At 43.3% G+C, this 26,935-nt stretch overlaps 2 protein-coding genes across 4 annotated transcripts in view; both read left to right on the forward strand.

Annotated features, from left to right (window-relative positions):
• Positions 1 to 20,459, forward strand: part of RANBP3 (RAN binding protein 3) — a 49,930-nt gene extending 29,471 nt beyond the window's left edge. For all 3 annotated transcript variants that reach the window (XM_064637224.1, XM_064637226.1, XM_064637225.1), the window contains 12 exons: positions 910 to 975; positions 2,217 to 2,309; positions 3,374 to 3,477; positions 4,519 to 4,635; positions 5,226 to 5,329; positions 7,724 to 7,802; positions 8,714 to 8,816; positions 9,679 to 9,803; positions 11,757 to 11,877; positions 13,093 to 13,235; positions 15,015 to 15,195; positions 16,093 to 20,459. In XM_064637224.1, the coding sequence (XP_064493294.1) occupies positions 910 to 975; positions 2,217 to 2,309; positions 3,374 to 3,477; positions 4,519 to 4,635; positions 5,226 to 5,329; positions 7,724 to 7,802; positions 8,714 to 8,816; positions 9,679 to 9,803; positions 11,757 to 11,877; positions 13,093 to 13,235; positions 15,015 to 15,195; positions 16,093 to 16,136 (1,280 nt within the window). In that variant the 3' untranslated portion in view covers positions 16,137 to 20,459. The remainder of the gene's footprint in view (positions 1 to 909; positions 976 to 2,216; positions 2,310 to 3,373; positions 3,478 to 4,518; positions 4,636 to 5,225; positions 5,330 to 7,723; positions 7,803 to 8,713; positions 8,817 to 9,678; positions 9,804 to 11,756; positions 11,878 to 13,092; positions 13,236 to 15,014; positions 15,196 to 16,092) is intronic.
• Positions 20,460 to 23,163: 2,704 nt separating this feature from the next.
• NDUFA11 (NADH:ubiquinone oxidoreductase subunit A11) lies at positions 23,164 to 26,395 on the forward strand. The gene is made up of 4 exons (XM_064637599.1): positions 23,164 to 23,306; positions 23,393 to 23,485; positions 25,193 to 25,315; positions 26,188 to 26,395. Exons 1-4 carry the CDS (start codon positions 23,225 to 23,227, stop codon positions 26,298 to 26,300), a joined length of 411 nt encoding a protein of 136 aa, XP_064493669.1. The 5' UTR covers positions 23,164 to 23,224; the 3' UTR covers positions 26,301 to 26,395.
• Positions 26,396 to 26,935: the final 540 nt, after the last annotated feature.

Below are 26,935 nucleotides of genomic sequence, written 5' to 3' on the forward strand. Positions count from 1 at the left end.
ACTTTCAGGAAATCTTCATTTATTGACTTTGCTTTCTAATACAGAAGAACAATATTCCAAAACAACCATGATCTATGGTCGTGGTGATGTTCAGCCATGACCTGTGAGCCCTGTGTTGCCAGAACTGCTGATTTTGTCAGTCCCCAATCTGGTTCAGTGGTGTTGGTGTTGCTGGGGTGCACATCAGTGTTTTAGGATTAACTGGCATGAGAATAACCAAGCACAGTGGGATTGGAAGATGCTGGGTTGTCTTATTCTGAGCACAGACATTATGGCCCTAAAAGGAAAAAAGTATAATTATTCTTTTTAAGTTCTCAAGAACTCAATTTTTAATAGCTGTGGATTTATGAATATTTTGAGATTTTGGTGTTTTATCTAAAAGCCCTAACTGTGGTGAGTGCAAGCAAAGGAATTTCCTTTACCTTCATACTGTAAAAGCACTCAGTAAAAGCTAATGGAATTATAAGAAACTAATGTTAAGCAATGAAGTTTAATTTATGATAACTAGCAGCTGGGTGCTTGTTAGCACCTGTCATGTTCAGTCATACTTCTGATTGTCCTTTCTTTAGTTTGATTCTCACCTAAAACCTCTGTTAAGTCCTTCACAGGAGGAGCTCCATTTCTCTTGTGAACACAGTCTTTTTCCTGTTCTCCTGAAAAAAAAGACCTGAACTTTTTGCTTGCAACAACTTGTTTGTCTGTAATGTGTGTTGGATGTGATGATCACTGGAAATTCAGATTTCTTTTGGAAGAAGAGAATTTCTTCCTTTGGAAATCTCCTAATGGCTTTGGATATGTATAGAACTTGTGGGTTGTTACAGCAGGGAAAACACGAGGAATATTGTGACTGCATAGGATGTTTGTGGTGTGTTACAGCTTTGTCCTTGTAACTTCTTGTTTTGCTTGCAGAGGAGAAGAGCAGTGGATTCCGGCTGAAGCCACCGATACTTATCCATGGTCAGGCACCCAGTGCAGGTGAGTTCACTGCTCTCTGCAAGAGCACAAAGAAACCAGTCCAGGCATTTTATTTTGTGGTTTCTTCAACCTGCTATTGTAAGGTAGTATTGTGGTGCCTGTTCTGCACCACAGGTTGGCTGTGGCTGAGTCTCCTGTTTGCTGATGTAGAGCCAACCATAAATATTACAGACATAAATATTACAGACATAAATATTACAGACATAAATATTACAGACATAAATATTACAGACATAAATATTACAGACATAAATATTACAGACATAAATATTACAGACATAAATATTACAGACATAAATATTACAGACATAAATATTACAGACATAAATATTACAGCTCCTTAGGACTTTGAGGGGAAAAAAAAACCCAAAACTATTTAGGTAATGGAAGTTATTATTACATATGGATGTGAAAACTTTATTTCACTTGCAGGAAGAATGATAGATTTAAGAAAGGAACAAGCTTTTTTGAGCTGACCTGTGAATGTTTGAACTTAGGATAGTTGTTATATTTTGTTGTTGTCGTGTCCTCGCTGCTATGAGTGAGTTCTCTTGCAGTATTACGTTGGATCAAGAGTGTTCAGTGAAGAAAACTGAACCTTCTGGGATTGCCATAACCTTCTAGAGCTGATGTTATGATGTTTGGGATACTTTTATTAGGTTGCTTAAGGTCAGTTGGCTTTTTGAATCATAGCAGAATTAGAGTTGTAGTGCTGTGTATCTTGCTACAGCAAACCAAAGAGGCCAGGTTAATTCAAAAAGCCAAAAAGTTATTAAACAACACAGCTCAACTATTACACTACTAATACATTTCTTTGTATGAAGAAAAAAAAATCTTTTACCAGTTTCTGGAAATTACTTAAATGGTATGAGAAGAGAAAAGTTGGAATGTGTAGTTGAATAAAATGTCAGTGCATAAATAGGATTACTGGCATACTGTTCATTTCTCCTACACTTTGGCTTTTATTTCTGAGTCAGTAGTAAACTCTCCTTCTGTGCTTTCCTGGGTAGAGAATATATTTTAAAGTGTCTTTTAAGGCTATGAAGTAGTCTTCTCTATTTGGGACTAATTCTATTTTGAGGCTGAGTGAGGGATGGAAAAGAAGGGAGAAGAGACTCTTTTCTGATGTCTCTTTTTTTCATCATATGTTCTGTTGGAAGCAGTTACAGAGAAGCTTAGATGAAGCTGAACTTTTCAACTTTAAAGCTTTATAGCTCTTGAAAAAAACTTTGCCCTTGCAGGTCTCCCCAGCCAGAAGCCGAAGGAACAGCAGCGCAGCGTGCTCCGTCCAGCAGTGTTACAGGCCCCACAGCCAAAAGCTTTCTCACAAATGGGTAAAGAATGCTTCTGCTTCCTAGAACACAGTCAGGAGAGAACAGAAATATTCAGTCTGTTTAATGTAGTGGTTTGGTTTTACTCAACATCCACCTAGTTTTTCTAGGTTTCTCCTTTCGGAAGAGAAACATCTTAAATGTCAAGTGTGTCTGTTACAAAAGGGAACTTTCAGGTCTTGTGGAAGACAACTGTCTGACATTGCCAGGCCTCTGACTTTGGTGTGGTCCATGTAGTTTTGGAATAAAAAGCCTTCTAAGTGTGTGCACTCAAATGACAGACAGCACTGACCATGGTGTAATGAGCTATCACCAATAACTGATCAGCAGTAAAGTGCCTAAATTGCTGGACTTGTGGGCCATTGGGCTTGGGGACCATTTTGGAGTTGTGACTTCGAGATAGAATTTTAATTCTTAAGTTTGATCATTCATGTCATGTTGTATGGTTATGGAATCTGATATAGCTGATGGAAATAGGCATGATTAAAGACTGTAAGTTAAAGCAGAAAAGCTGTTGGAAGTGTCCATGTCTCCTAAATTCCATGTTTCCCCAGCCCGATGCCTTTTGTTTTGTGGAATTTCGGTTGAACAGAAAAAGTGAATAACTTCAGTTAATCATCAATCTGGTGTAGAAGCAAACATTTCTAGCTTGATTTCTTGACATGTCTGCTGGCACAGATTGGACTCTACAGAAAACTTAGTACTGGAGTACAGATTTTCAGTGTGAGTTCAGTATGTGAGCAGGTGAATCAGCCTGAAGAGGAGCCTTCTTTTGAACAGTATTAGATTGGAGCAGGGTGATGCTTGAAGTTGTATGTATTGAAGCCCTTGCAGCATTTGATTGATTAAATGACTGTTTTTCTGTGTTTGAAATTTCGATTCTGCTAAGAACTGCTGAATTGTGGTCCTTTATGTCTTTTGCAAAATACAGTGGGAGCTCTCTAGTTTGCATTACAATGTTTCATGGACTTAAAAGAGAAAAACTGCATGCAATTTGCATTAGAAAACTTTTAGGACAGTCTAAACATCTAGCAAATTTATGTGATTTTTCTCTTTCCTTGTTGCAGTTCTCAGCAGTGGCACTAATGGTGTAAATATCCTGCCAGATTCTGCAGCCACATCAGAATTACCAAGTGATGCAACACTGAAAAGTTCTGACTCTGAAGAGAAGGTGAGTTGGAGAAGGAGACTCAGAGTAACAGACTTATTCTCTGAACAGAGTAAAAACCCAGCATCAGTAAATGAATTCCCTACAAGAAATGGAGAGTGCAGGTAATGAGAGGCTGAAAAACCTCACCTAGAACAAAAGACATTGAAGTGCATCAAAAGTTGTTTATTTACTATCTTGAAAGAAAAGTAATGAAATATTTCCTTCCAGTTCTGTGCAGTGTATCCAGTCCTTCCCTTCCCTGTGGGTTTTGAGCTAACCATTGGCTTCTGAGGATCCTGACTGATAGCATGGGGAGGATGTTTGGGGATTTTGAGTGTGGGTTTTTTGATGCCACATTGATCACAGAAGTAGTATTGTTTGGTGCAAGAGTATGGAACAGTTTACTTGAAATTCAAGTCTCAATCCTGAATATCCAAGCAGAAACACTTGCAGTGTGCCCTGCTTTTTAAGGTTTAGTGAAAGACTGCTGCCATAACTGAGGAATGATAAGTAAATTCCACACATGGAGTATGAAAACTTTGTAGGACATGCTTGTTACTGCTCTATACATCATTAGGGAGAGCCTCTTTGTGCTTTTAACATCCAAAAGTCCTCTTAACTTTTTTAGCCAACTGACCTGGGAGAAAGTTTTCTGATAGAAGAAAGCCCTTAAATCTGGATGCTGAGGATTTCTGAAGGCTCAATATTAAATGGGATAAAACTTCATGACTGAATTGCAATTTTACCAAGGAATGTGGTGGGATATTCTTCACTGTCTTGGCATTTGTAGTCAGCTTTGTCTGCCTGAAGCTTTCTAGAACAGGTGGAAGTTACTTGAGTTCACGCAGTAGTTGTGTTAAATGCTGGAGTCTCTCCAGAATATTTTTTAAGAAAAACACTCTAAACAACAACAGCTACATTATTTTAAATGCAAAACTTGCCTTGTAGCTCTTGAGGTGTTGTTGGCTTATCATTGTAAATGAGTGTGTGACTCACCATGTCATAATGTGTTTTTATTTAAAGAAGCTCAAATACCCAGGCTGCATTTTTCCATTTCTTTAGGCAGGAGAATGTCAGAAAAAGGAGTCCAACAATACTTCAGATAACAGCTGTGAGAAGGCTGAACTAAATGCACAGCAAGCATTTGTATTTGGGCAAAACTTAAGAGACAGAGTCAAGGTAAACACGTTTGTTCTCTTGACTAAGTTTGTGAAGTACTTTGAAGCTCCAGGGTTAAAACCTCCATGTACATACATAAAATTAAAAGTTGTGAACGTAGGTTGGCTGTTTAATAAAACTAGTCTTAGACATTTAATAAATTAATTAATTCTGTTAAGTATTAATTCTGTTAAGTAGCATAAGAAACCTTTTCAAAATAAATGCATCGACTGCAGTCATAAGTAACATCTAAAACTCAGTGCAATGTACTGTTTTCTCTTACCTTTTGAGTCAGAATTAAGTTGAAATGCAATCCTAAAATGCTCCCACGCAACCAAGACTTCACAGAAAAGGTGAGAAAAGAAAAACAGGGCTGCCTGGGCTCAGACCTGTGCATGGAATAACTGAGTAGGATTGTTAGTCCCTCCTGTTGAAGGCAGATTTGCACAGGTTTCGTGGCATAAAAAAAGGAAGTGTAATATTGGGGCACAGGCTTATATTGTTTTATTGTAGAAAGCATTTTTGGGTGGAACTTGGTCCTTGGAAAGAATGAGTTGAAACATTTGTGGTCAGTAATTAAAACTGGGAATGTCTCCTTGTGCTTTTCCCAGCTGGGGGATGAGAGCGACGAAAGCGCCGACGTGCAGAACTCTGGCCTGCCCACAGCAGATACACCTTCTGCCACCAACTATTTCCTACAGTACATCAGTTCCAGGTGAGACCACAGGAAAACCTGTAGGGCAGTTCTCCTTACTCTTGATTGGAAATTCTTTGGGATTCTGCTCTTTACTGGGTGCAAGGTTCAGGCTGGGTCGGTGGGAAGCCAGGCTGCTGAAGAATGCAATGACACTCTTCAGATCTGGGGAAATCCTCAGTCTGACAGTCAAGGGAGATGCTTTTGATACCATTTACATGACCACAGCCTCACCAAAGCCTCTTCAGAAAAGTAACAAGCATAAGATGGGCAAAGTCTTCTCTCATGATTAGAAAGGAACAGTGATGGAATAAATTGGAGCTCCCAGTAGAATCCTGCAGAGATCTGTGCTGGATTTGTGCTGTTCAGTATGTTTCATACATGATATTGGTAAAGGGCAGAATAGTTTAAAAAAATTATTTTTTCATGGTAGTGTCGTGGTTTGAGACCCCCAAAAATCCAATTTCCAAGTCCAAACCCCCCCTCCCACAATTTGTTGCAGTGCAAGAGGGTTTTTTCCAGGCATAACACAAGACTCACCACAGGTAGTAAACTTTTCAGAGCAATGTAGAGGGCCTGTGAGAATAAGCAGGAACCTAACTGTGGGAAGTCTTTGAGAGAATTTCTGATCAGACAGTAGCATCAGAAGAAATATGATGTAGGCATAGGAAAAGTGAGGCAGCTAAAGGAGAAAACTGCTAATTCTGTCTGCAGTGATGAGCTCTGAGCTGACAGCCTTCACTTGAGGCTAAGGTAGCAATACAGCTCTGTGAAAATGCTAGCTTAGTAGTGGTCAAAAATATCAAGTAATACACAGAAATAGTAGAAAACAGAAAGATAATATCTTCCAGAGCTGTGAATTCAGGTTGTAACTGGAAAAGCATGAGGGGAAATCCTACCAAGAGTGATGGAGTAGAACATCTCTGTTCCTGGAGCAAGCTGAAATGCACATTGTCTGAGGCCATGAAAAAATTGTAGGAAAAGCACCAATGCATGTTTGCTTTGTCCTTATATTCTGCATTTTTAAGACCTGTTGTTCACTATGAAGTAGGCAGGAGGCAGTTTTGCAGTCAATGAACTTTTGATGCTGAACTTTTCAGGTGGTGCACACAAGAGGTAGGGAACCCCTTTACCTCTGGATGCCAAGTCAATGCCTTTCCAAGAGACACAGATTTTTTTCATCAGATTTGGCAGACAATAACTGCTAATATGTGGGCTTCAAATACTAGAATATTTTTTCATATTTTTCAACTCATATGACATCTACTGTCATAATTTGTTTGAGTCTTCACTTTGGGAGGATTTATTCATTGTGGCTCAATTGCCAGAAACCTAATTTTGGACTTGTCTTAAAAAAAATAAAGGGTCTGTAAGGGGAGTTGGCCCTAATTTTCAGCTGGGATGGCAAAGCATTAAGGTAATCGACTGGTAAAAGGAGATTCCTCCCATTGTGTAACAGTATCAGTCCTTTAAAAATTGTAAATGTACTGGGTCACAGGGCAGATACCAGTAGGTCATATTGAGTTAACATTTGGAGCTCAGAACTGTGGCATTTAATTCCCTTAGTAGGTAAAGCTGTCTTCCCCTGAGGATCTTCTTATTCAGAAGTATGAACTCTACATGTACAATTTAAAGGTTTGTTTGGTTTCACTTGACTCATGTAGTGACAGATGTGCCCCCATTTTCCAAACTCTGTGAAATGCAAGTTGGCTTGATTTGAGTGGTCTGTTTATTCACTTCCTGAGCTTGTTGGTGTCTTCCTGATGGGAAGGCAGATGAACAATGACTTAAGTCTTTTGAGTCTGTAAAAGAGTAAAACTGTTGTCCTTCCTAAATGGGATTTAAAATCTCTTAATAGCAATAACAATGGGAGGAGGATGCTTATTCTGTAAGGAAGGAGTAAAGGCTGAGATTTGATTGTGAAACTTCTTGGAGAGGCTGGGGTATTGCAGCTAGTCTAATAAAAGGCCTTACTTATCCCTGCTACCTTTGTTTCAGTTACTGTATTGGAAGTGCATTTGTTTCAGTTCTCTTCCTTTCTGAAAAAAATTAACCTAAAAAAAATGTAGTAGTTCAAGTTTATGCATGTAGAATACTGGTTTTGAAAGAGTATGTTATGATTAAACAGTAAGGCCTCACTTAGCATTCAGCATTGCTTCATATGTAATTAATTATCTGAAGGGAAAGATCTTAACAAAATCTTTGGTCATCATTTGGAGTGAATTGTTTTTGTGTAAAACCAGTATGTGCTCTCATGTTACTAAGTTGAATTAATTTTTACCTATGTTTGTATCAACCAGTGCTTAATTTTTTTTAAAGCTAGTGACAATCACTCACTTTGTGAGGAATTTTGTTAGCAGAAGATAAGAGAATTTTCTGTCTTATAAAACCTGTTCTGTTTTGTGTTTTTTTCAGTGTAGAGAACTCTACAAACAGTGCAGATGCATCGAGCAACAAGTTTGTTTTTGGACAGAACATGAGTGAGCGAGTCCTAGTGAGTATCCACTGTGTATGATGTGTTGTTATTTTGCAAGTAGTTTGTTATGGATTCTCACCATAGGAATTTTGAGAGCCTTTAATTGTACTTGTTGTTTGAGGATGGGTTTTTTTCAGTGGTTTCCCTTGTGGGTAACTTTGAGTGCAGCCTGGGGAGTTCATTATGAGCCATTGTCTGCCCTGCAGGGCTCTCCAAGGACTTCCCTGCCAAGCTCTCTGTGTAAGGGGATTCAGTGCCCTCTCTGCCATGCCCATGGCTCTTGTGCCCAAGCACTTTATGGCACAGGTTGTTGCTTTAAATGGCTGTTTAAATGGCTGTCCCAGAATAAGTATGGGAGGGTGTTTTATGTTTGTCCTCAAAATCGAGAGCAGGTCAGTTCCTGGACTCCCCTCAGGATGGGATTTAAAGTTAAGCAGTAAGGCAGCTGCCTCAGGACTGAGGTGTGATGCAGAAGGTTCTGTTTATTATGTACCAGCCTAAGGAATAATTTCTAGTGCCTCACTATTTCCTGTTGTTGTTTTTATTGCTGCACTGGAGCAAAATGGAAGCATTTAATGCTGAGCACTCATACCTGTCTAACTGTGTAGCAGGGAGTTCAGTCAGCTATGCCATGAGCTGAACTGTAGCTGAAATTGGCTTTGCTTTGTTAAACATAGCTTCAAAATAAATGTTGAAATTTGGTTTCAGCTCAAGGGAAGACAATTTGAACTGGTTTTCAGGTCACACTCCTTTTAATTCCATGGCTGGGGTAGCAGGATGGCTTTTACTGGGAAAGCTTTTGTCTGGGAGATTTTCCTTTTGCATATGGTTCATAAACACTGGGGCTTCCCTCAGTAACTGACCATTAGTCCTGTTCAGCAAAATAAGTGTGTGTTTTCTCTCTTTTGTTTGCCTCCTTTTTGGGATAGAGTCCACCAAAATCAAATGAAGGTAGTACAGAGAGTAATAAGGAGAATGCTGCTACAGAGTCTGGGTCTGAATCGTCCTCTCAGGAGGCCACGCCAGAGAAAGGTGAAAAACAAACTATAACTTTAGGAAGGGTAGTTAATCCATGTTTAAGTTATTGTATTTTTCAATATCTTGTTACTTTTCAAAAATGTAACATTTTTATGTTGCCTTTAATGTCTCCAGAGATACAGGCTGGGTGTGGGAGGTGCTGGATGCTGTAGATTCTCTTACATTAAGCATGTACTGTCTTGTTCATGGTCATTTGGTGGTATTGGGAGTATCTTTAGCAGAGTGAAAGTAGAGGGAATTAACAGAGCTGGTACTGGGACCAGAGTGTAGAAGAAATGTGGCAAACCTTTTTTTTTTTTTTTAACAATTCTGTTGTATTTCCAGTAACTGAACATCTGAGTCAAATGTGTATTGCATTGAGTGGGTGCACCATACATTGCTTGAACTCAAAACTCTTTGCTGGATTCTAGACTTATGTGGCTTCAAATTGGCAAGATTTTATGGAAATTCTGGGAACTGTGGGTTTTCTTCAGCAAAACACCTGCAAGCCCAGATAAAAGTGGAAAATGAGTTGTGCTGTCCCTCTGTAGGCCCATGGCTGGCAGCAGGATCAGCACTGCTGGAGCACACACAGATATGCAGTTGTCCATGCAAAGGTTTTGAGATACTGTGTGTAGGAGCAGAAATTTTGATTACTTAGCTCTTCAGTCCCTTGTGTCCTGTGCTTGTAAAACAAGTATTAAAAGACAAGCTTTGATTTCTGCTTAAAATTTCAATCCTTTTTCACGTGTTCTAGTAAGGTCTGTCTTCTGTACTTTTCAAAACTCCTCAAAGTTCTGGTGTACTTGTGTGAGACCTTTATAAATCTTATGAAATTACGTGCTAATCATTCTCAGACTCTCAAAATGTTGTTCAGCTAATAATATTTCAGAATCACTGGCAGAGTCTGCAGCAGCCTATACTAAAGCAACAGCAAGGAAGTGTTTGTTAGCCAAGGTAGAAGTGATTACTGGGGAGGAAGCTGAAAGCAACGTCCTACAGGTAAGGAACAGAGTGGGGAGGAGCTCTGAGTTTGTGGGGATTCATATGGATGTCCAGTGAATCCACACCATCTGATTCCCTACAACTCAGCCTTCCTCTGTGTCTTTAATGTACTTCCTTGTGTTAAAATGCAAACTTTAGGTATTTTTTATCAGATCCTTACTTGTTGTCTTGTAATCTGTTGGTTCTTAATTTCCTCTTTCTGAATAAATTTTAGTGTATAAGCCATCCAGGTGGCTTTTCCTGGTGATTTTCCTGAATCAATCACACAGAAGCTTCTGTCTCATACAGCACAACTATTTGAAGAAAATTTAAGTGAACTAAATATTTTAAAGTTCTTTCTAGTTATGGTACTACTGAAGATTTTTTTAAAACTTGGAATCAACTATTTATGGCAGCAGTCTGGTTTCTTGCAAAGCAGAAACCATACCACAGCATTTGGAACTTGTCTTGAGGTATTTAATTGAATTAGTGATGTTTTGGAAGGCTATTTGGTCATGACTTAAGACTCCTGTTTTTAACCATGATTTATTTAGCATTGTAGTTATTCATTAACTTAAATATACTTATTAACTCTAGTATATCCTTAAGAAGAACATACAGGGTTTTCGTGTAAAATGAAGTGGTATATGAATTTTTTTCTCTTCTCTTTATCCTCCAATTATAGTTGTTTTGTTTTTTTTTCTTGAGATATTTAAGTTTCTCAGTATTTTGAACTCTATTCTTTTTTAAGGACAGATTTTTGTTCTTAGACATGCTGCCTATTCTGACACCAAACAGTTGCACTGTGTCAGTAACTAATGTGTATCAGTTACACTTGTATTATCTTGCAGAAAATGATCATCTATAATGTTAGTCTTCTTTGACTTCTTTTTACCAGACATGAATGCTCTTTAAATAGTTCTGCTGGTACTTCTGTTTCTGTGTAATTCAGAAGTGTCTGGATGCTTCACATAATTGAACAGGACACTGAAGAGATGAGGCTCCTGTTTCAATTAGGAAAACCACAGCTTTTAGCAGCTGTACACTTAATAGAGGACTGAGCTGCATAAATTTTGTAACTTAACAAAAGTTTGGCAACAGATCTGTTCTTTTTTCCCTGTGAAATGTAGTGCACTTGAATTCCAAGTGGGACTTGTACGTACAGAACTGAGTTAATGGTGCAGAAACAGTATGCAGAGCTGGATGTCCTGGGGTGGAGAAAATAAGAAATGGAGGGAATGAAAATGGGAATATCTTCTCCACCTAGTGCATGCACATCTGTGGGGAACCTTAGGGGTGACAGTTTGAGCTCTGAAATCTCAGCAGTGACAGTGAAGATGGGTTAGAGGTGGGGGTACAGAGCAGACATGTTCAGCAGGGAAGAAAAGTGGAGCTTGTATGGAAGAAGGAGCAATCCTACCATCTGAAAAAATTTGAATTTTCTAACTAATGAACCCTGCAGGGAGGTAGTAGAAATACCTCAGTTATTCATGACTCTGTGTGGGTCAGGCTTTATGAATTGATCACGAGCTAACATGTTTCTTCATCCTTTTTTTTCCTGGATTCAGGAAAAATTTTGCTTTGCTTTCATTATGCTGGGTCTTTCCAGCAACAAATACCACTTTCAGTGGTGCAGTGTGTACCTAAGGCTTTTAAAAGAGTTGACTGATTTAAGGCAGTCTCTTATCACGTTAAGTTTCCGCTGTGAAAATTGTTCTTGTTGTTTTGATCTTGAACCCAGGTATTCTTTAAGATTATATAGCTTCTGTTAATAAAATCTAATGAAACCAGACAGTATATTTTTGAGGAGTTTATTGCAAAAGAAGGGTTGACTGCTTTGGTTTCCACAGCTATGAACAATTAAAAATTTCAACATGAAATCTGAATATTTTTTTAACCAATTGCAGATGACTAAGAAATACATTATTACTTCAATCAACCACTATGCTACAGAGATATTTTCTGTTACAGATTCAGTGCAAGCTGTTTGTATTTGATAAAAGCTCTCAGTCTTGGGTGGAGAGAGGTCGAGGACTCCTGAGACTCAATGATATGGCCTCAACAGATGATGGAACGTTACAGTCTCGACTGGGTAAGAGGAACCAGGGGAAATGAGATACTGGGTGACAGTCATGCTGTTTTCATAGTGTGCTTCCATGACACACAGCAACACCCCCTTTAGGTCATGTCTTAGCTGCAGCAACTCAGAAGGAGTTTGGACCTTTTCTTTTGCTGCAGTTAATGAACATTGCCTCCAAAGAGAGTATCTTTCCATGTCCTTCTGTTGCAGAAAATGTCCCAGTTACTTTTTTCCTCATAAAAGCAAGAGGTATTTAGTAACTAGAATATTTGACTGGAAATGGATGGTAACATCATCCAGATCTGGGCCCTTTGGGATGGGTTGCCTGTAAAGCCTCTTTGAATAGTGCACGATTGTTCAAGCTGATGGGAATGTGCATTAGCCTGAGATTATCAGCTCAGATACAACCACTGAACTTTGATGTATTAACATATAAGACTTTGGACTAAGTATTTTTAGACATGACTGATAATCTTTAACAGCCTTGTTGTGGTTTAACCCCAGGCAGCCCCCAAGCCCCAAGCAGCTGCTTGCTCTCTCCCCCACCAGCAGGATCAGGGAGAGAATAAGAAGGGTAGAAGTTAGAAAACTTGTGGATTGACATAAAAACAGTTAAATAGAGAAAGCCAAAGCTGTGCATGCAAGCAAAGCAAAACAAGAAATTAATTCACTGTTTCCCATGGGCAGGCAGGGGTTCAGCCATGTTCAGGAGAGCAGGGCCCCATCCTGTGTAATGACTTGGGAAGACAAACACCATCACTCCAAACATCCCCCTGCTTCCTCTTCTTCCCCCCATTTTATATACTGAGCATGATGTCATATGGTCTGGAATATCCCTTTGGTCAGTCCCCTGTCCAGGCTGTGTCTCCTCCCAAACTCCCATGCATCCCCCAGCCCCCTCCCCAGCATGGCAGCAGGAAAAGCAGAAAAGGCCTTGGCTCTGTGCAAACATTGCTCAGCAATAACAAAAACATCAACCCTGTGTTGAGCACAAATCCAAAACACAGACCTATATCAGCCACTGGGAAGAAAGTGAATGCTATTCCAGCCAAAACCAGCATAAACCTACATTCTTATTAACTGGTGTAACAAAAGCCCCAAAAGGGCTTTCCCTTGATATTCTTTGTAAAGAGACTGAAACCTTTACACAATAAAAAGATGTCTTGGCTGTTTTGAGCTTCCTGGTGTGTCTTTTTCCACCTAACTGATCTTGTAACTTTGCTTTAGTGATGAGGACTCAGGGGAGTCTCAGGTTAATCCTAAATACCAAGCTCTGGGCCCAGATGCAGATTGATAAAGCCAGTGAGAAGAGCATCCGGATCACTGCCATGGACACAGAGGACCAGGGAGTCAAAGTTTTTCTTATATCAGTGAGTACTGGTCTTTGTTTACATCTTAACCTTCCTACTGAATAGGTGCTTGCTTAAACTGTAGTTGAGGTAACATTCCCATTTTCCTTTGCACCCTACACTGTGTTAATATCACCCCTACCCCAAAGACAAGGGGCTTGGCAGATTTGCTTGTCCAAAAAGCCTTGCTAGTCGTGAAGAAAAGCCACATCCACGGCTGCTTTAGGAAACCAGGTTGTCCAAAGCATTGCCCATGGAGTCATGGGATCTGTTCCATCCCTACTGAGACTGTGACTGTAGTGTTTAATGCAGATTGGTTTTTGCTATTAGGGAAAACGAGCGTTATTTCATAAGTTTCTGTGCAATAGTGAATGAAATTAGATCTGCTGGAACTTGCAGTACAGAAGTGCTGTCACAGGGTGGGAGGAGGGATAGGTGCTTACTGAAAGGGAAACACTAAAACTCTGTCAAGAACCTTGTGTTGGTAGTTAAGGGTAACACATTTTAACTTCCATTTTCTTTTGACACAGAGTATTCAAAGCAGTAACAGGATAGTGAAAGGGATTGCTGTGCTTGCTGAATGGGAACAGCAATGCCAGTCAGAATTACTGAAACACTTGAGAGCTCATCAGACAGTAAGCAAGGAAGAGGTTATTGCTTAACCTTACACTTACAGATTTGGAGAGGTCCAAATATGTTCTTTTGATTTACACTGATGATACACAAGGAGTTGCAAAAGAATTAGTACTCAGAGGGATCAGAAATGAAGAGAACAGCAACAGTCAGCTTCCCCCGAGACATTAGGTTTGTAGGACTGGGATCTGGAGTCCCAGAGTAGAACTTAATGATACCAAATATCCCTTGATGAAGAAGCAGTGAAATTACTGGATAAGTTTTTCTCAGTATTCTTCTAGATTTGAAAGCTTGAGTTAATCTGTCGTCAGGTTATTTACTTTTGATTTTAGTATTGATAAAAAGTATCTTGCTTGGAATTATTTATTCATTACAGCTCATTGCAAGGGAATTTCACAGATATAGAGGTGACAGATGGGGAGGATAGGAACAATTTTTTTTTGAAAGAATCTGAGAAGTGGGATTGTTACCTTACAGTTGACTTGGAGTAATGGTAATAGTAGTTAATATGAGGACTTTACTGACGTGGTGAAGACAAGAGTTTTGTAGTATTTGAAGGAAGTTTCCCTTTTAAATAATGTCCATTAAATATTTAGTTTAACAGGCCTAATAATTGATTATATTGAAGGCTTAAAGTGCCTCTGAGAGTAAAAATGTATTCTTGGACAGGTTGCCACAAATGCTTCCCTTTGAAACAGAGTGTAAAAAAAAAAAAATCAGCCTGTCTGACTGTTCAGTTTTCTCATTATGTCTTATGTTGAAATTTTGTGTCAGTACATCTTGAAACAACTAACTGACTTGATTATGATTAACTACTGTATGAAGTTGAATGCTTGACAGACCTGGAAAAATCTGCAAGACTTTCATCTGAGATCTTTTTAATATAAGCTTTTGGGACATGTTAGAAAAGCTGTGTGGTTTCTGGGTGAAGAAGGTTATGTGAAATCAGCTAGGGGAAGTTGGAGCTGAGCAGAAGAATATACTCTCACCACCAGAGTTCAGTGTGTCTGTTGTGTGTCTCACAGCCCATTCTGACTGGTTTGAAAAACCCTGTGTGAGAAAACTGAAAGCTGTGCTGTGAAATTTGGCTTGGCTGGTGTGTGTTACGTCGGCAGCATTTTATTCTAATTCCTTGCACCTTCTTGTTTCTAATATTAACAAATGCAGGCAAGCTCTAAGGACACAGGGCAGTTGTTTGCTGCTTTGCACCATCGCATCTTGGCCTTGAGGAGCAGGGTGGAGCAGGAGCAGGAGGTTAAGAATGTAGCACCTGAGCCAGAGGTAACACAGTCAAACGAGGAAGACAGTGATGATGATGTCATTGCACCTTCAGGAGCAGTTGGGAGTGGTGAGTAGGAAAGACAAGTGTTCCCTGTTTTCCCTGCGTTTTTCTGTGCCATTCCTTAAAGCAGACTGTGCTCTCTGTACGTGGGAGGTGTACTTCTGGCCTGTCACCTCTCACAGGTGTCTGTGGAGTAGGACTATTGCATGAATTGGCTTTTTGAATGCAGCTGCTTCTTGCTTCTTCTCCAAACTGGTAAAAGACCCCTGTGCTGGGTCTCTCTGAGTCATATGCCACAGTTTAGCTGAAGTTTTCTGAGCTCTGTTTTATTTCCAGGATTTCTAAGGGGTGGTTTTGAGTTTCATTTTTGCCTTCACCATGGCCAAGGGTGCACATAAAACCTGAGATAACTTGGGATCAGCAGGCAGGATCCAGACTGACCTTTGAGTAGAGAGCAGAAGGTTTACAAAGGGGCATGGAAAGAGTGCAATGATTTTTATTGTACATGAGGAGACCATACTTAAAGAAAAGCACTAGTTTTCAGTTTGAGGAAGGCTTCCTTTTGTACTCTTGACTTGGAAGCCATCTGTGCTTTGCTTTCCTGTGCCTTAGAACATCCAGCCTTTGACAGAGACCAGTCCTCTGTCCTGATTCACTGCAGGTAGAAAGGAGGAATGAATATGATCAAAAGCAGTGGGTGGATTGAAGAGGTTGGAAGCTGAGCTTTTAGGCTCTGGGATGCTACTGGGATCCCCAAACCAGATTAGTGAAGAACATAAAATTCCACAGTGGACAGACCTTAGTCTGGAGAAGGAAATGTAAGGCCAGGGGGATTCTACAGTTCTCATTGTTATTGAACACTTGAACCTGAGATTTGTGTAGCCTGCTTGGGACGGGTCTCTTTTTGTACGGCGAGAAACAAAAGATATTTCTTATGACCAAGAACTGCTTTTATTGTTTCAGGTCCTAATGATGAAGGTGATGGGCAGAACGTTGGCAGCACATAGCAGATGTGAGCCAACCTGCTTGCAAGGCTGCTATGAACACCATCTTGCAGGCATCTCTGGGTACCCCAGGCCAGCGATTATTTCAGGCAGTGTCGAAGGCTCCAGGACTAAAGAACTGTGCATCCCTGTTCTGTTTGTTTGATTTTTTTGGTCTGGATCAGTAGATTCCACAAAAAAAAAAAAAAAGCAGACTTGGAAACTACCTGAATGTGGTTTGGGACGTTGAAAGCTCATCATATTGATGAGCAAAAAAAAAAAACAAAACAAAAAAAAAAAAAACAAACACAAAAAAACCCCAACCCCAGAACAAAACAAAAAAAATCCCCCAGCCAACCCCAAACATTTCCCCCTCTTCCTTGTAATTAAAATGGCACATTACAGCTTGTCACAGCTTTTCATTGGGACCTTTTGACTGTTTCTTCAGTAGTTGTGTCTTGCAGGCGCCTCCGAGGTAGAACTTTTCAATGCGGTTCCAACTCGAATTCTGCTTTTGCAGCCTCTGCTCCCCCTTGTGCAGGGAAACCGTGTCCTCACCAGTTCCTATGCTCACTGGCTGCCCTTTTGGGTCTCTTCTCTTTTTGGACTGCAGATGGGGCAGGTTATGTTTTTACCTTTCAATCCCAGCAGAGGTTGTGGACACCGTTGTTCCCTGTCTCGTGGGTTTGTAAACAGAGAGAAACAAAACCTTGTGGTTCACCAGAAAAGCTTTTTTTTAACGCAGTAATAAGAGACTTCAAAGCCCGCAGGATGTTTTGCTAACTCCTTTCTTTCTTCCCATTTCATTATTATTATTTGGGGATTTATATTGTGGTGAAACTTTTTTTATTTTAGTTTTTTTCAATAAGATGCTCTTGTGTGTTGAAAAAGTGAAACTATTGTTTTGTACTGTTCTGTTACTATTTAAGGGAGAGCTAAGCCACTATAAATAATAGATGTTGCATACAATTTTTCTTAGAAAATTATGTTTCTGTGGCTACAGTAAAGTGTAGGAGGCATACAGGTTACACCTTCAGAAAAGTTGATGAGGAAATAGCTGTTAGCCCTTGGAAGAATAAAATAGGCTCATGTAATGAGCTCTGCCAGCCATTAAAATAAATTGTATAATAAAGCAGCTCATTTAATGGCTTGATTCAACAAGCCATTTAAGCACTTGCCTGACTTAACTACATGTGAATAATCTTACTGAAGTCAATGCAACTCTTCATGCTTAAAGTTGAGGACATTTTTAAATATCTTGCTGAATTAATGGCCTTAAATAGAAAATATAACTTCTAACCCTTCCTGTCCCTGTTCTGTTTCCTTTTTCCCTGTTCAGTCTTGCAGCATGAAGAAAAAGGTAATACTGCCAGCCTTGAGTAGTTTGGGCTGAAGGTTATTGTATTCTGTTCCACCAAAATAAAAGCAAGAATGTGTTTTCCTGTGTGTAATTCTGAAGTACTCCTACTGTAACCATAACTCTTTTTTTTTGTTTTGTTTTGTTTTTTAATCTTTTGAGCTTTTCGTGTGAAAGTTGAGTTTTATTTTGTTATTAAAACCTACAGTATGTTCTTGTCCAGCAAAGTTGGAATTTGGTAGTCACCAACGACAGTGACCGGATCACTTTCACTATAAATTCCCCAAATTGTTCTACTTTCTTTATAAATAGTTTACTGGCAGATAATTTCTCACTTGTCCTTCTTGTTCTTCTGTAGGTTAAGGAGATCTAAAATGCACCACTTAAATGCTTCTTCCCCTTTCATTTTCTTTTAATGTAGCACGAATTGAAAATGGAAACTCAGGTTATAGCACAAAATCAACTTTGAAATTGAATATTGAAATAGCAGAACAATCCTTATTGCCTCTGTTTTAATGGAACATACTTTTCACTGGCAGTCAAAAACAAGTTTTTCCCTTTTATTTGTTGTTAACCATCGTTGGAGACTGATGCTGTTGGGGCAGGGAGTGCTTTGCTTTTCCTGATAGCCAGTTGAAAGGAACATCTTGGATTACTTTTCTGGGAAGTGAAAAGGGCTAATGATAAGCTGTGCCACTGCATCTGTGATTTCTTTGGATTTGCCTGCTCATACCTTCTTGCACTTTGGGGGTCTTTTTTCTCCTTAGCATTATGGGGGTTTTTAACAATGCACAGACCTGTTGCTGCACCCCAAACCATGCCATGCTCTCACAGGAGCACAGCACATCCTTCAGCACCCACCTCACAACTGTTTCTGCATCACAAGGTCTGGGGGACTTCTGTACTTTCAAGTGAGTGATCTGCATTTTGGATCTGGGATCTTTTTATGTTATTAAGGTGCTCAGATTGAAACTACTCTTTTCAAACACCCTTGAACCATAAAGCTGCTTCTTGTCAGCAGGTTGTTCATAAAGGAAATTAATAAGGTCTCTTGGTGAACAGGTCTATTTGTGGGGAAAAACAGGCATTGTTTCCTGTCCCAGACTTCATGGGGTCTATGCTGAGTCTCACTTTGAGGTATTTTACCTAAAATGCAATTGGTGGTGCATGAAGATTGAAAAAAATGAAATAAGCATGCTTGCCTTGATGGGCTTTGGTGGTACACAATCACCTAGAGCATTCTAAAAACATCAGCAACTATTTACTGATGCAGATTTCATTTTAGCTAGAAGCTTTGCATACATGTTTATAGTGAAGAGGGAAATGTTACTGTGCACCCCTGACAGAATTGGCTGTGGGTTTAGTTCAGGCCCTGCCCAGCAAGATGTAGTTAGGCCAAAGCAAAGCCCTGACTTAGCTCTCTGCTTTAAGCCTTAGTAAACCAGTGACAGGCAAAACCAGATAGTGCCCATGTGACTCAAAAGATCTCTATAACACTGTCATCCAAATGTACATGGGAACTACATTAAAACCTGTGCCAGGCAAGCAAACAAAACACCCTGAGCCCTGTCTTGTGTTTCCTGTCCTGGGCAGTGGCTGTCCAAGGGAGGGTGGGGACCAGCTCTGCTGCCTTCCCCTGGACCACACTCCTGCTCCATCCTTAGGTCTGTGGATAACTTATGGATGGGGTTGGCAATTCTTGTGTAGCCTGTTCTGGCTGCTGACCCACATGGCCACGGCCTTTCAGGTTTTCCAGGGGGAGAAAAAAGACACTGAAGAGTGTAATAAAGTTGAGCCCATTTGATGATGAGTCAACAGTGTGCCCTGGCAGCCAGGAGGGCCATGGGGGGCACTGGGCATAGATGGCATTGCCACCCATCAAGGGAGGGGATTGTCCTGCTCTGCTCTGCACTGTGGCAGCCTCACCTTGAGTCCTGTGTGCAGGTTTGGGCACCACAATATAAGGGAGACATGAAGCTCTTAGAGACTGTCCAAAGGAGGGCAGTGAGGATGGTGAAGGGACTGGAGGGGAAGCCTTATGAGGAGTTGCTCAGGTCACTTGGTTTGTTCACCCTGGAGGAGACCGAGGGGAGACCTCACTGAGGTCTTCAACATCCTCCTGAGGGGAAGTGGAGAGGCAGGTACAGATCTCTTCACTCTCATGACCAGTGACAGGGCCTGAGGGAACGGCTGGAGCTGAGTCAGGGGAGGTTTAGGTTGGATTTCAGGAAAAGGTTTTTCACCCAGAGCGTGGTTCAACAGGCTTCCCAGGGAAGTAATCACAGCACCAAGGCTGTCTGAGTTCAAGAAGCATTTTAACAATTCTCTCAGTCACATGGTGGGATTGTTGGGGTGTCCTGCACAGCACCAGGAGTTGGACTTGATCATCCTGATGAGTCCCTTCCAACTCAGCATATTCTGTGAGTCTCTGAAAATGTTGCTAGAGTGGTGGTGTCACTGAAGCCAGAAGTAAACCTCTTATCCATAAAATGAAATATAAAATTACACCCTCAGGAAATATAAACATTAAGGTAAGGAAATGTGTAATTACAACATCTTTCTGTTGTCCAGTTCCCGCTGCTTCAGAGAAGACAGGGCAGGAAATGATCTAAATAAATGAGTCCTCAGCCATCCTCCACTGGAACCAAGTTGGGAGGTGACCAGACCTGTTAGAAGCCTGCAGGAATTAAAAAGAACCTCCAGCTTTGTAATGGATTCTCCCTGTTCCCAGTTGAAATATCAGTTGATTCCATTGCTTGGGTATTCCTGCTATGAAATGACTGTTCCTAACATGTCCCATTCTGCAGTTCAACTGGCCTCTTGCTCTCCCAGTGAGTGTAGAAAATGGTTTATTTCCTTTCTAGAAACATGTTACATATTTGAAAATTTTACCATGTTTCCCCATAAACTTCTCTAGTTTTAGGAATTCCAGTTATGATAATTGCCATAATTTGTCATACAAGATTTCATTAAACTGACTTTTCACTGTGTGCTTTTTCTCCCCTTATTATTTGGTCTTTCTGTGCACTGACTTGCTTAAACTGAACTCCAGACCATTGTGTGGGTAGCAGAGAAATTCAGACAGGAATTTATAAAGATATTTTATTTTACAGGTATTTTTTTCCCTCCTATGAAATCAGCACAGAGCAACACAGGTGCAAGAGAGAATTGCTGAACTAGACTGTTAAAATCAGTCTTGATTTTTCTCTGCTAGGTGATGGTACAGGTATCTTGTAAAGAAATGCTCACAGATAATTTCTGTAAATAAAAGTCTCATTCAAATATAGAATTCAGAGCTCCCTTTTGACTACCTCCTTTCCAGGGCACTCCATTTTGTAAAGATACAAAAGCTGAATTTGTCACTGAGAACACGGGTAGTTCTGCTGCAGGGGGTGGGCAGTGAGTGCCTTTTCCAAGGATATCTGTGGGCTGTGTTTTAAATGAGCCACTCCTGATCGAATTTTGGTAGCTTTACTTCAGCTTCTGATGAAGCCTTGGAAAAGCTGAGTGCTGGGATGTGTTCCAGAGACCAGGAGGTGTCATTGAGGCCCTGCTGCAGGACCTGTGCTGCTGGTAACACTTACTGAGCATCTGTGTACTGACTGTACACATGGGAAAAGCTTTTCCTCTTGTCCTCTGAAAAGCAGCTCAGCCTGTTGCCCATTTAGCAGACAAGATAAATTCCAGTTCTGGAGAGTTCAGACCACTTCATCTGCAGATAGGAAATCTGTCAGACAAGGCCCTGTAAAAAACTTCCCAGAGGGGAGAATGGGGAAACGTTTTGAATGTGATTTGCTGCTGGATGGTTCTGCCATTTCTAAAAACGTTTCAGAGGTAGAAGAAACCCGGGTTATTTGTAGCTTCTAGTGGCATGGCAAGCCACTCCCCTGTTTAAGGGAACTGATACTCTATAGCAGCAAACTGGTTTGTCTGTGGTTTAAATACTCGGAGCCAAGCTAGATGTTTTAAGAGTAATGTTACAATAATTATACGTTGCTTTCCCTGGAACTTGCCTGTTTATAGTAAGGTAGCTGTTCTCTCGTACTGTAACAGTTCTCTGATTAGCAGTCACTGCCTTGGGAGGGTCTTGCAGCCTGAGGATGGGTGGATATCTGCTGGATAACCCCTCCCTGCTGTGTGCCAGTCCCCAAGGTTGGCTGCAGTCCCTCCACGAGGCAGGTGAAGAGCTGCACGAAACTGGGTGCTGAGTCTTGTGCTCCAGGCACTGTACCTGCTGCAAAAGAGGAGAGGTGGGAATTGTCGGTCCCACCTCCCTCGTCTGTGAAAGAAGCAATACGAATCTGCCTGGGGATACAGACTCAGGCGAGCTTTTAACAGCTGCTTGGAGCCCAGGGTGCTGTTTGTTACTTACTGGTGAAGAGTCTTGCCCTGTGCAAGACTCGTGGATTCCGTGTATTTATATCGGGGAAGGAGCATTTGCAGCGTGTGCTGCCCTGGAGCTGAGGGTTTTCTCATCCTGCTGTCTGGAAAGGTGACAAATTCCTTCGTCTTATGTGCTTAGAAAGGGCTTTGCAGGAGGGGGAAAGCTGCTCTAAAACCCGCTTCCTTTAGTAAAGCATCGTAAGCTGTTCCTTGGGATAAGTTGGGGCAGTAGCATCCAGCTCCAGCTGTTTTGAGCTCCTGTCCCAGAGAAGAGGTGTTGTGGGGGGCTCGACATATTTGGAAATGCAGAAATCAAGCATTTAATGTGTTTTTCACGTACAGGGGAAAGAGGAATAGGCAGGTGAGAGAAAGCTTGAGCTATCATCGATACAGTTGTGGACTTCTTCACTCAGCTGTTGGAACTGCAGCTGTTTCAAGGGTGGGAAAACAAAGGGAAGAGCTTTGCTCGAAGGCGTGTCACTGAGAAGGTGGAGAGTTATGTTTTTATTAGCAAACTGTGAACAGCTGGAAAAATAAATGCATAAAAGCATCGGTATAGCACCGTGTGTCAAAGCATCTTTATTACTACAGAAGGAAAAAAGGGCCATACAGCAGTATAGAGACAGCCAGAGAATTAAAATGGAATCCTTGAAAATTCATAAAAGATGATCCAAGAGCTATTTAGTTAAAGTTGTAGACTCTACACATACAAAAAGCCCCCAAACCCACGCACCAACACCCCCCCCCCCCAAAAAGAACAAAAACAAAAACAAAACAAAAACTCCAAAAAGCAACCAAAACCAAAAAACACACCCCAACAAAACAAAGCCACAACATCCCCCCGAGTCAGAGCCCCCGCTTTAGGCGGAGAGCCTGAGACCTGCGGGTGGGGAAACCGGGAACACGGGGTAGAAATCCTTTAGGAAAATGATCGTACGGGTGCGCTCGGGCACCGGCTGGGACGGGACACGGACTGCTCGGCCCGGCTCGGGGGGTCCCGGATCGGGGGTTCCCGAATTGCGGGTTCCCGGATCGAAGGGGGTCCCGGCTCGGGGGGTCTCGGATCGTGGAGTCTCGGTTCGGGAGGGTCCCGGATCGGGGGTTCCTGGATCGCGGGGTCCCGGCTCGGAGGGTCTCGGCTCGGGAGGGTCCCGAATCGGGAGTTCCCGACTCGAGGGGGTCCCGGATGGGGGGTTCCCAGATCGGAGGGTCCCAGCTCGGGGGGGTCCCGGATCGGGGTTCCCGTCCCCGCGGGGAGGGTTGGGGGGTGCGGGGGGCGGAGCTCGTGCCCGCGCGGTGCCTCCCCCGGGCGCGCCCCCGCGGGGCGGGGCCGCGCGTGCTCCGGCGGTCGCTCCGCCGTGCCCTTGTCGCCATGGCGGGCTACTGGGACGGCCCCGAGGGCGAGCACTGCGCGGAGCGGACCTGGTTCACCACGCGCGTGGGCGCGGCCGTGGGTGGGCAGCGTGAGGGGGGAGCGGGGGGGCGGCCGAGCGGGGCCCGGGCCCGGTGGCGGGCGGTGACGGGCGGTGCTGTGTTGCAGGCCTGGTCGGGGCGGCGTATCGGATCATCCTGCTGCGGCCCGGCTCGGCGCTGGCCGCGCTGCAGACGGCGGCGGCCGACAGTGTGACCATGGGTAAGGGCTGAGACCCCCGACAGTGTGACCATGGGTAAGGGCTGGGACCCCCGACAGTGTGACCGTGGGTAAGGGCTGGGACCCCGGGCGGTGTCACCGTGGGTAAGGGCCGGGACCCCCGACAGTGTGACCGTGGGTAAGGGCTGAGACCCCGGACATTGTGACCGTGGGTAAGGGCCGGGACTCCCGACAGTGTGACCATGGGGAAGGGCTGAGACCCCCGACAGTGTGACCGTGGGTAAGGGCTGAGACCCCCGACAGTGTGACCGTGGGTAAGGGCTGAGACCCCCGACAGTGTGACCATGGGGAAGGGCTGAGACCCCGGGCGGTGTCACCGTGGGTAAGGGCTGAGACCCCCGACAGTGTGACCGTGGGTAAGGGCCGGGACCCTGGGCGGTGTCACCACGGGTAAGGGCCGGGACCCCGGACAGTGTGACCGTGGGTAAGGGCTGGAACTCCCGACAGTGTGACCGTGGGTAAGGGCCGGGACCCCGGACAGTGTGACCGTGGGTAAGGGCTGGGACACTGGACAGTGTGACCGTGGGGAAGGGCTGGGACCCTGGACAATGTCACCACGGGTAAGGGCCGGGACCCTGGACAATGTCACTATGGATAAGGGCCGGCACCCCCTGCTCTGCCGCCGGCTTCACCTCCGCGCCCTCACGGTGTCGGTGTTCCCTCCTCCGCCGGCCCCGGGTCGGGGTTTGGCCGGGAACGCTGGGACGGAAAGACGTTTATCAGCCAGTTTATGGGCGATAATATAGTGGAAGAAAACTTTTTTTTTTTTGCTTGATATGTTCAGGCGCTGTGTTTAATAAACCGCGTTTGCCGAAAAGTACTGCAATGCTTTTGGACGAAAGGAAAGTAAATAGGGGGTTTTTTTCCCCATCTCTATAGCCAAGGAGAAACCGTGTATTTGTCTTGCATTGCCTTTAGAAGAGGAAATGAGCGGTGAAGAGAGGAGCAGGGGGCTCGGGGGACTGCTCCAGATACACATCTACATGGTTGAAGCTCCCCCGGGTTTTTTTTGCAAAGCTCCTTGCCAAAGTTTGCAGCTGCATCAATGCAGGGACAGGGCACACAATTCAGTGGACAGGATGCTGCTACTTTGCAGTTTCTTAGTGCAATTCAGAATCCTTAATTCAATTTCAAAATCAGTTTACAAAAAAAAGAATAATTCACAAACTCCGTCCATTTTTCTACTACCTAGAAATCACTGTGAGCCCCAGGCAGGCAGAGGAGGAAAGTGCCAGGACCAGTGGTCTGCAGGGGAGAGCAGAGACATCGGGGTTGCTCTGCAGTGCTCCGTGAGGGGTTCGCAGGGACCCGGGGGCTGAGTTTGAGTGCAGAGCCCAGGCAGGTCTGGGGAGATGCTGCAGAGACGCCTCTGCTGCTCCCCTCTGGTACCCCCTGCTGTCCATTGTCTCGTCGGGAAGGGCTGTTAAACCTCACCCGGCAGGATGTGGTGCCTCATCTGCTGGCAGGGGGGGCTCTGGGGGTCCAGGTGAGTGGGAAGAAGCCCAGAGAGCTGGATGAGACAATGATGAGACAATGAGGCATTGCAGCAGCTGGGATAGGATGTCCCTGGGAAATGGGAAGCAGATCTTCATTGTCCCTGGTAGCTACTCTGAGTATCAAAATCATGCTCGGTGTGAATTCTTGGGTCGCTGAGGGTTTTGTTTTGGTTTTTTTACTTCTCGTTTACAGCCACGCTGGGAGCTGTGTTTGGCTTAGGTACCTGCCTCAGTGCCCAGGTCCGGGAGGAACCACATAGTCCTTTGGACTATTTTGTTGGTGGCTGTGCATCAGGAGCTGTTGTGGGAGCAAGAGGTAACTGTGCACAACGCCTGCAATGAAATGAACCCTTGCTGGTTTTAGAAACTGTTGCATTGGGGAAAAATGTTAAATAATGTTGGTGTCAGGGTTCTTTGGTAAAGATTTGTCTCAGCCTCTGATTCATGCCAGTTTCCTTGGCACTCCATTGTACAGGTCTGCTAAAATAAACAGGGCTACAGGAGGGAGGACGTGGAAGGGAACATAAAGTGATACACAGAATGAAAGCAGGACTGACCTAGTCCTGCCAGTTAGAACTACCAGTTATACCTGAAAATTGCAGGATATGAAAGATGTAGTTGTGGAAATACATGTTTTCTTGGCAACAAGTGTGATTTATTTTACTCAGAAAGTACAATCTAATGTCTGCCTTGTGAATTCTTCACATGGCCTGAGGGACAAGCTGTGTCCTGCTGCTCTTGCTCCTGTGGCCCTTTGTCAGGCTTGAGCAGCTCCTGCAGGTGCTAACACAGCTCTGTTTTCTGTAGTCACTCAAACTTGAACCTAAAGAAGTGAGGGATTTATTTAAGGTGTAGTTGTGGTGAAATAGAATTTATCTTTACTTGTCCTAGCTGATGAGCCTGATGAAAGTTCAAAGCAGCAATTGTAACTTTTGTCGCTCAAATGAGCCACTTAAGACTGCCCATGTAAAGGGATGGGGCAGTGGGTTATCAAAACTGATATTTCAAATTGCAAGCTAAAAGCGTGAGAAAACTCAATTTTATAAAAAAGTTACTTTTCCAATCTCTCTGGGCAGAGAGTGCTGCTGATGGTCAAGGGACCTGCGAAAAATGGCAGAGTCTGTTGAGATCTGTTGCACAGGACTTGTGCCCTAACTGGTCTTTTCTGGTTTGATGTGTTTCCTCCAGCTCGCAGTTACTTCGCTGGCACCACGGCTTGTCTGGGGCTCGGATTCACTGCGGCCTTCCTGAAGATTGCAAACATTGAGGGCTGGAGGCTGACGGGACCTCCCAAGCTGTAAATGTCGCCTTTCCTCCCCGTGAGCTGGTTTCCTAATGCTCTGTGTACTTAGGACGTTGTATAATAAAGGTTTGGTCAAACCAGCAGTTGTCACAACATTGTGGTGTCGTGTGGCTGCTCCTGGTGTTTGGGCTGAGGTGCAGAAAGCTGGAGCAGCTGGAGGGGAAGTGGGATCTGCTGCTCCTCTGCTGCTCCCGCAGTGATTTCTGTGCACGAGTTGTTTTGCCTCCCTCTCTCAGCATTGTGTGCAGGGGTGTGAGGGCTGCACTGGAGCTTCAGGGTGATCCTTGTAGTCTCCTGTGGGTCCTGCAGGACTTTGTGACAGGGATTGGGATTGCACCACGCTGAGCCCATCTGTGAGGGTCTGGAGCCAAAGCTTCTGCAGTGGTGCTTTGGCTCTGGGCTGAGGATGGGGAAGGTGGGGGGAGGAAGGAGGTGTGGGTTGCCCACAACAAGGTGTCTGTGAGCCTGGGGGCTTTGTCCAAAAAGCATTTCAGGAAGTGCAGAGCTTCAGGGTTGGAATTGAGGAATATCTGAAGCTGCAAGAGACCCTTGGATGTCATCTGAGAACTGGAGCAGGTTGCTTATAGCTGTGTCTGGTTCAATTTTCTGTGAACAAACTGAACTGTGTCCAGC

Source organism: Pseudopipra pipra, chromosome 27, assembly GCF_036250125.1.
Source record: "Pseudopipra pipra isolate bDixPip1 chromosome 27, bDixPip1.hap1, whole genome shotgun sequence".
In the NCBI taxonomy this organism is placed as follows: Eukaryota; Metazoa; Chordata; class Aves; order Passeriformes; family Pipridae; genus Pseudopipra; species Pseudopipra pipra.

Bases quoted from the DNA above. Each gene is read 5' to 3' on its own strand.
- NDUFA11 (XM_064637599.1), top strand. From the start codon at position 23,225: ATGGCGGGCTACTGGGACGGCCCCGAGGGCGAGCACTGCGCGGAGCGG. The intron at 23,307-23,392 runs GTGGGCAGCGTG...GCTGTGTTGCAG, and splicing joins GCGCGTGGGCGCGGCCGTGG to GCCTGGTCGGGGCGGCGTAT. The intron at 25,316-26,187 runs GTAACTGTGCAC...TGTTTCCTCCAG, and splicing joins AGCTGTTGTGGGAGCAAGAG to CTCGCAGTTACTTCGCTGGC.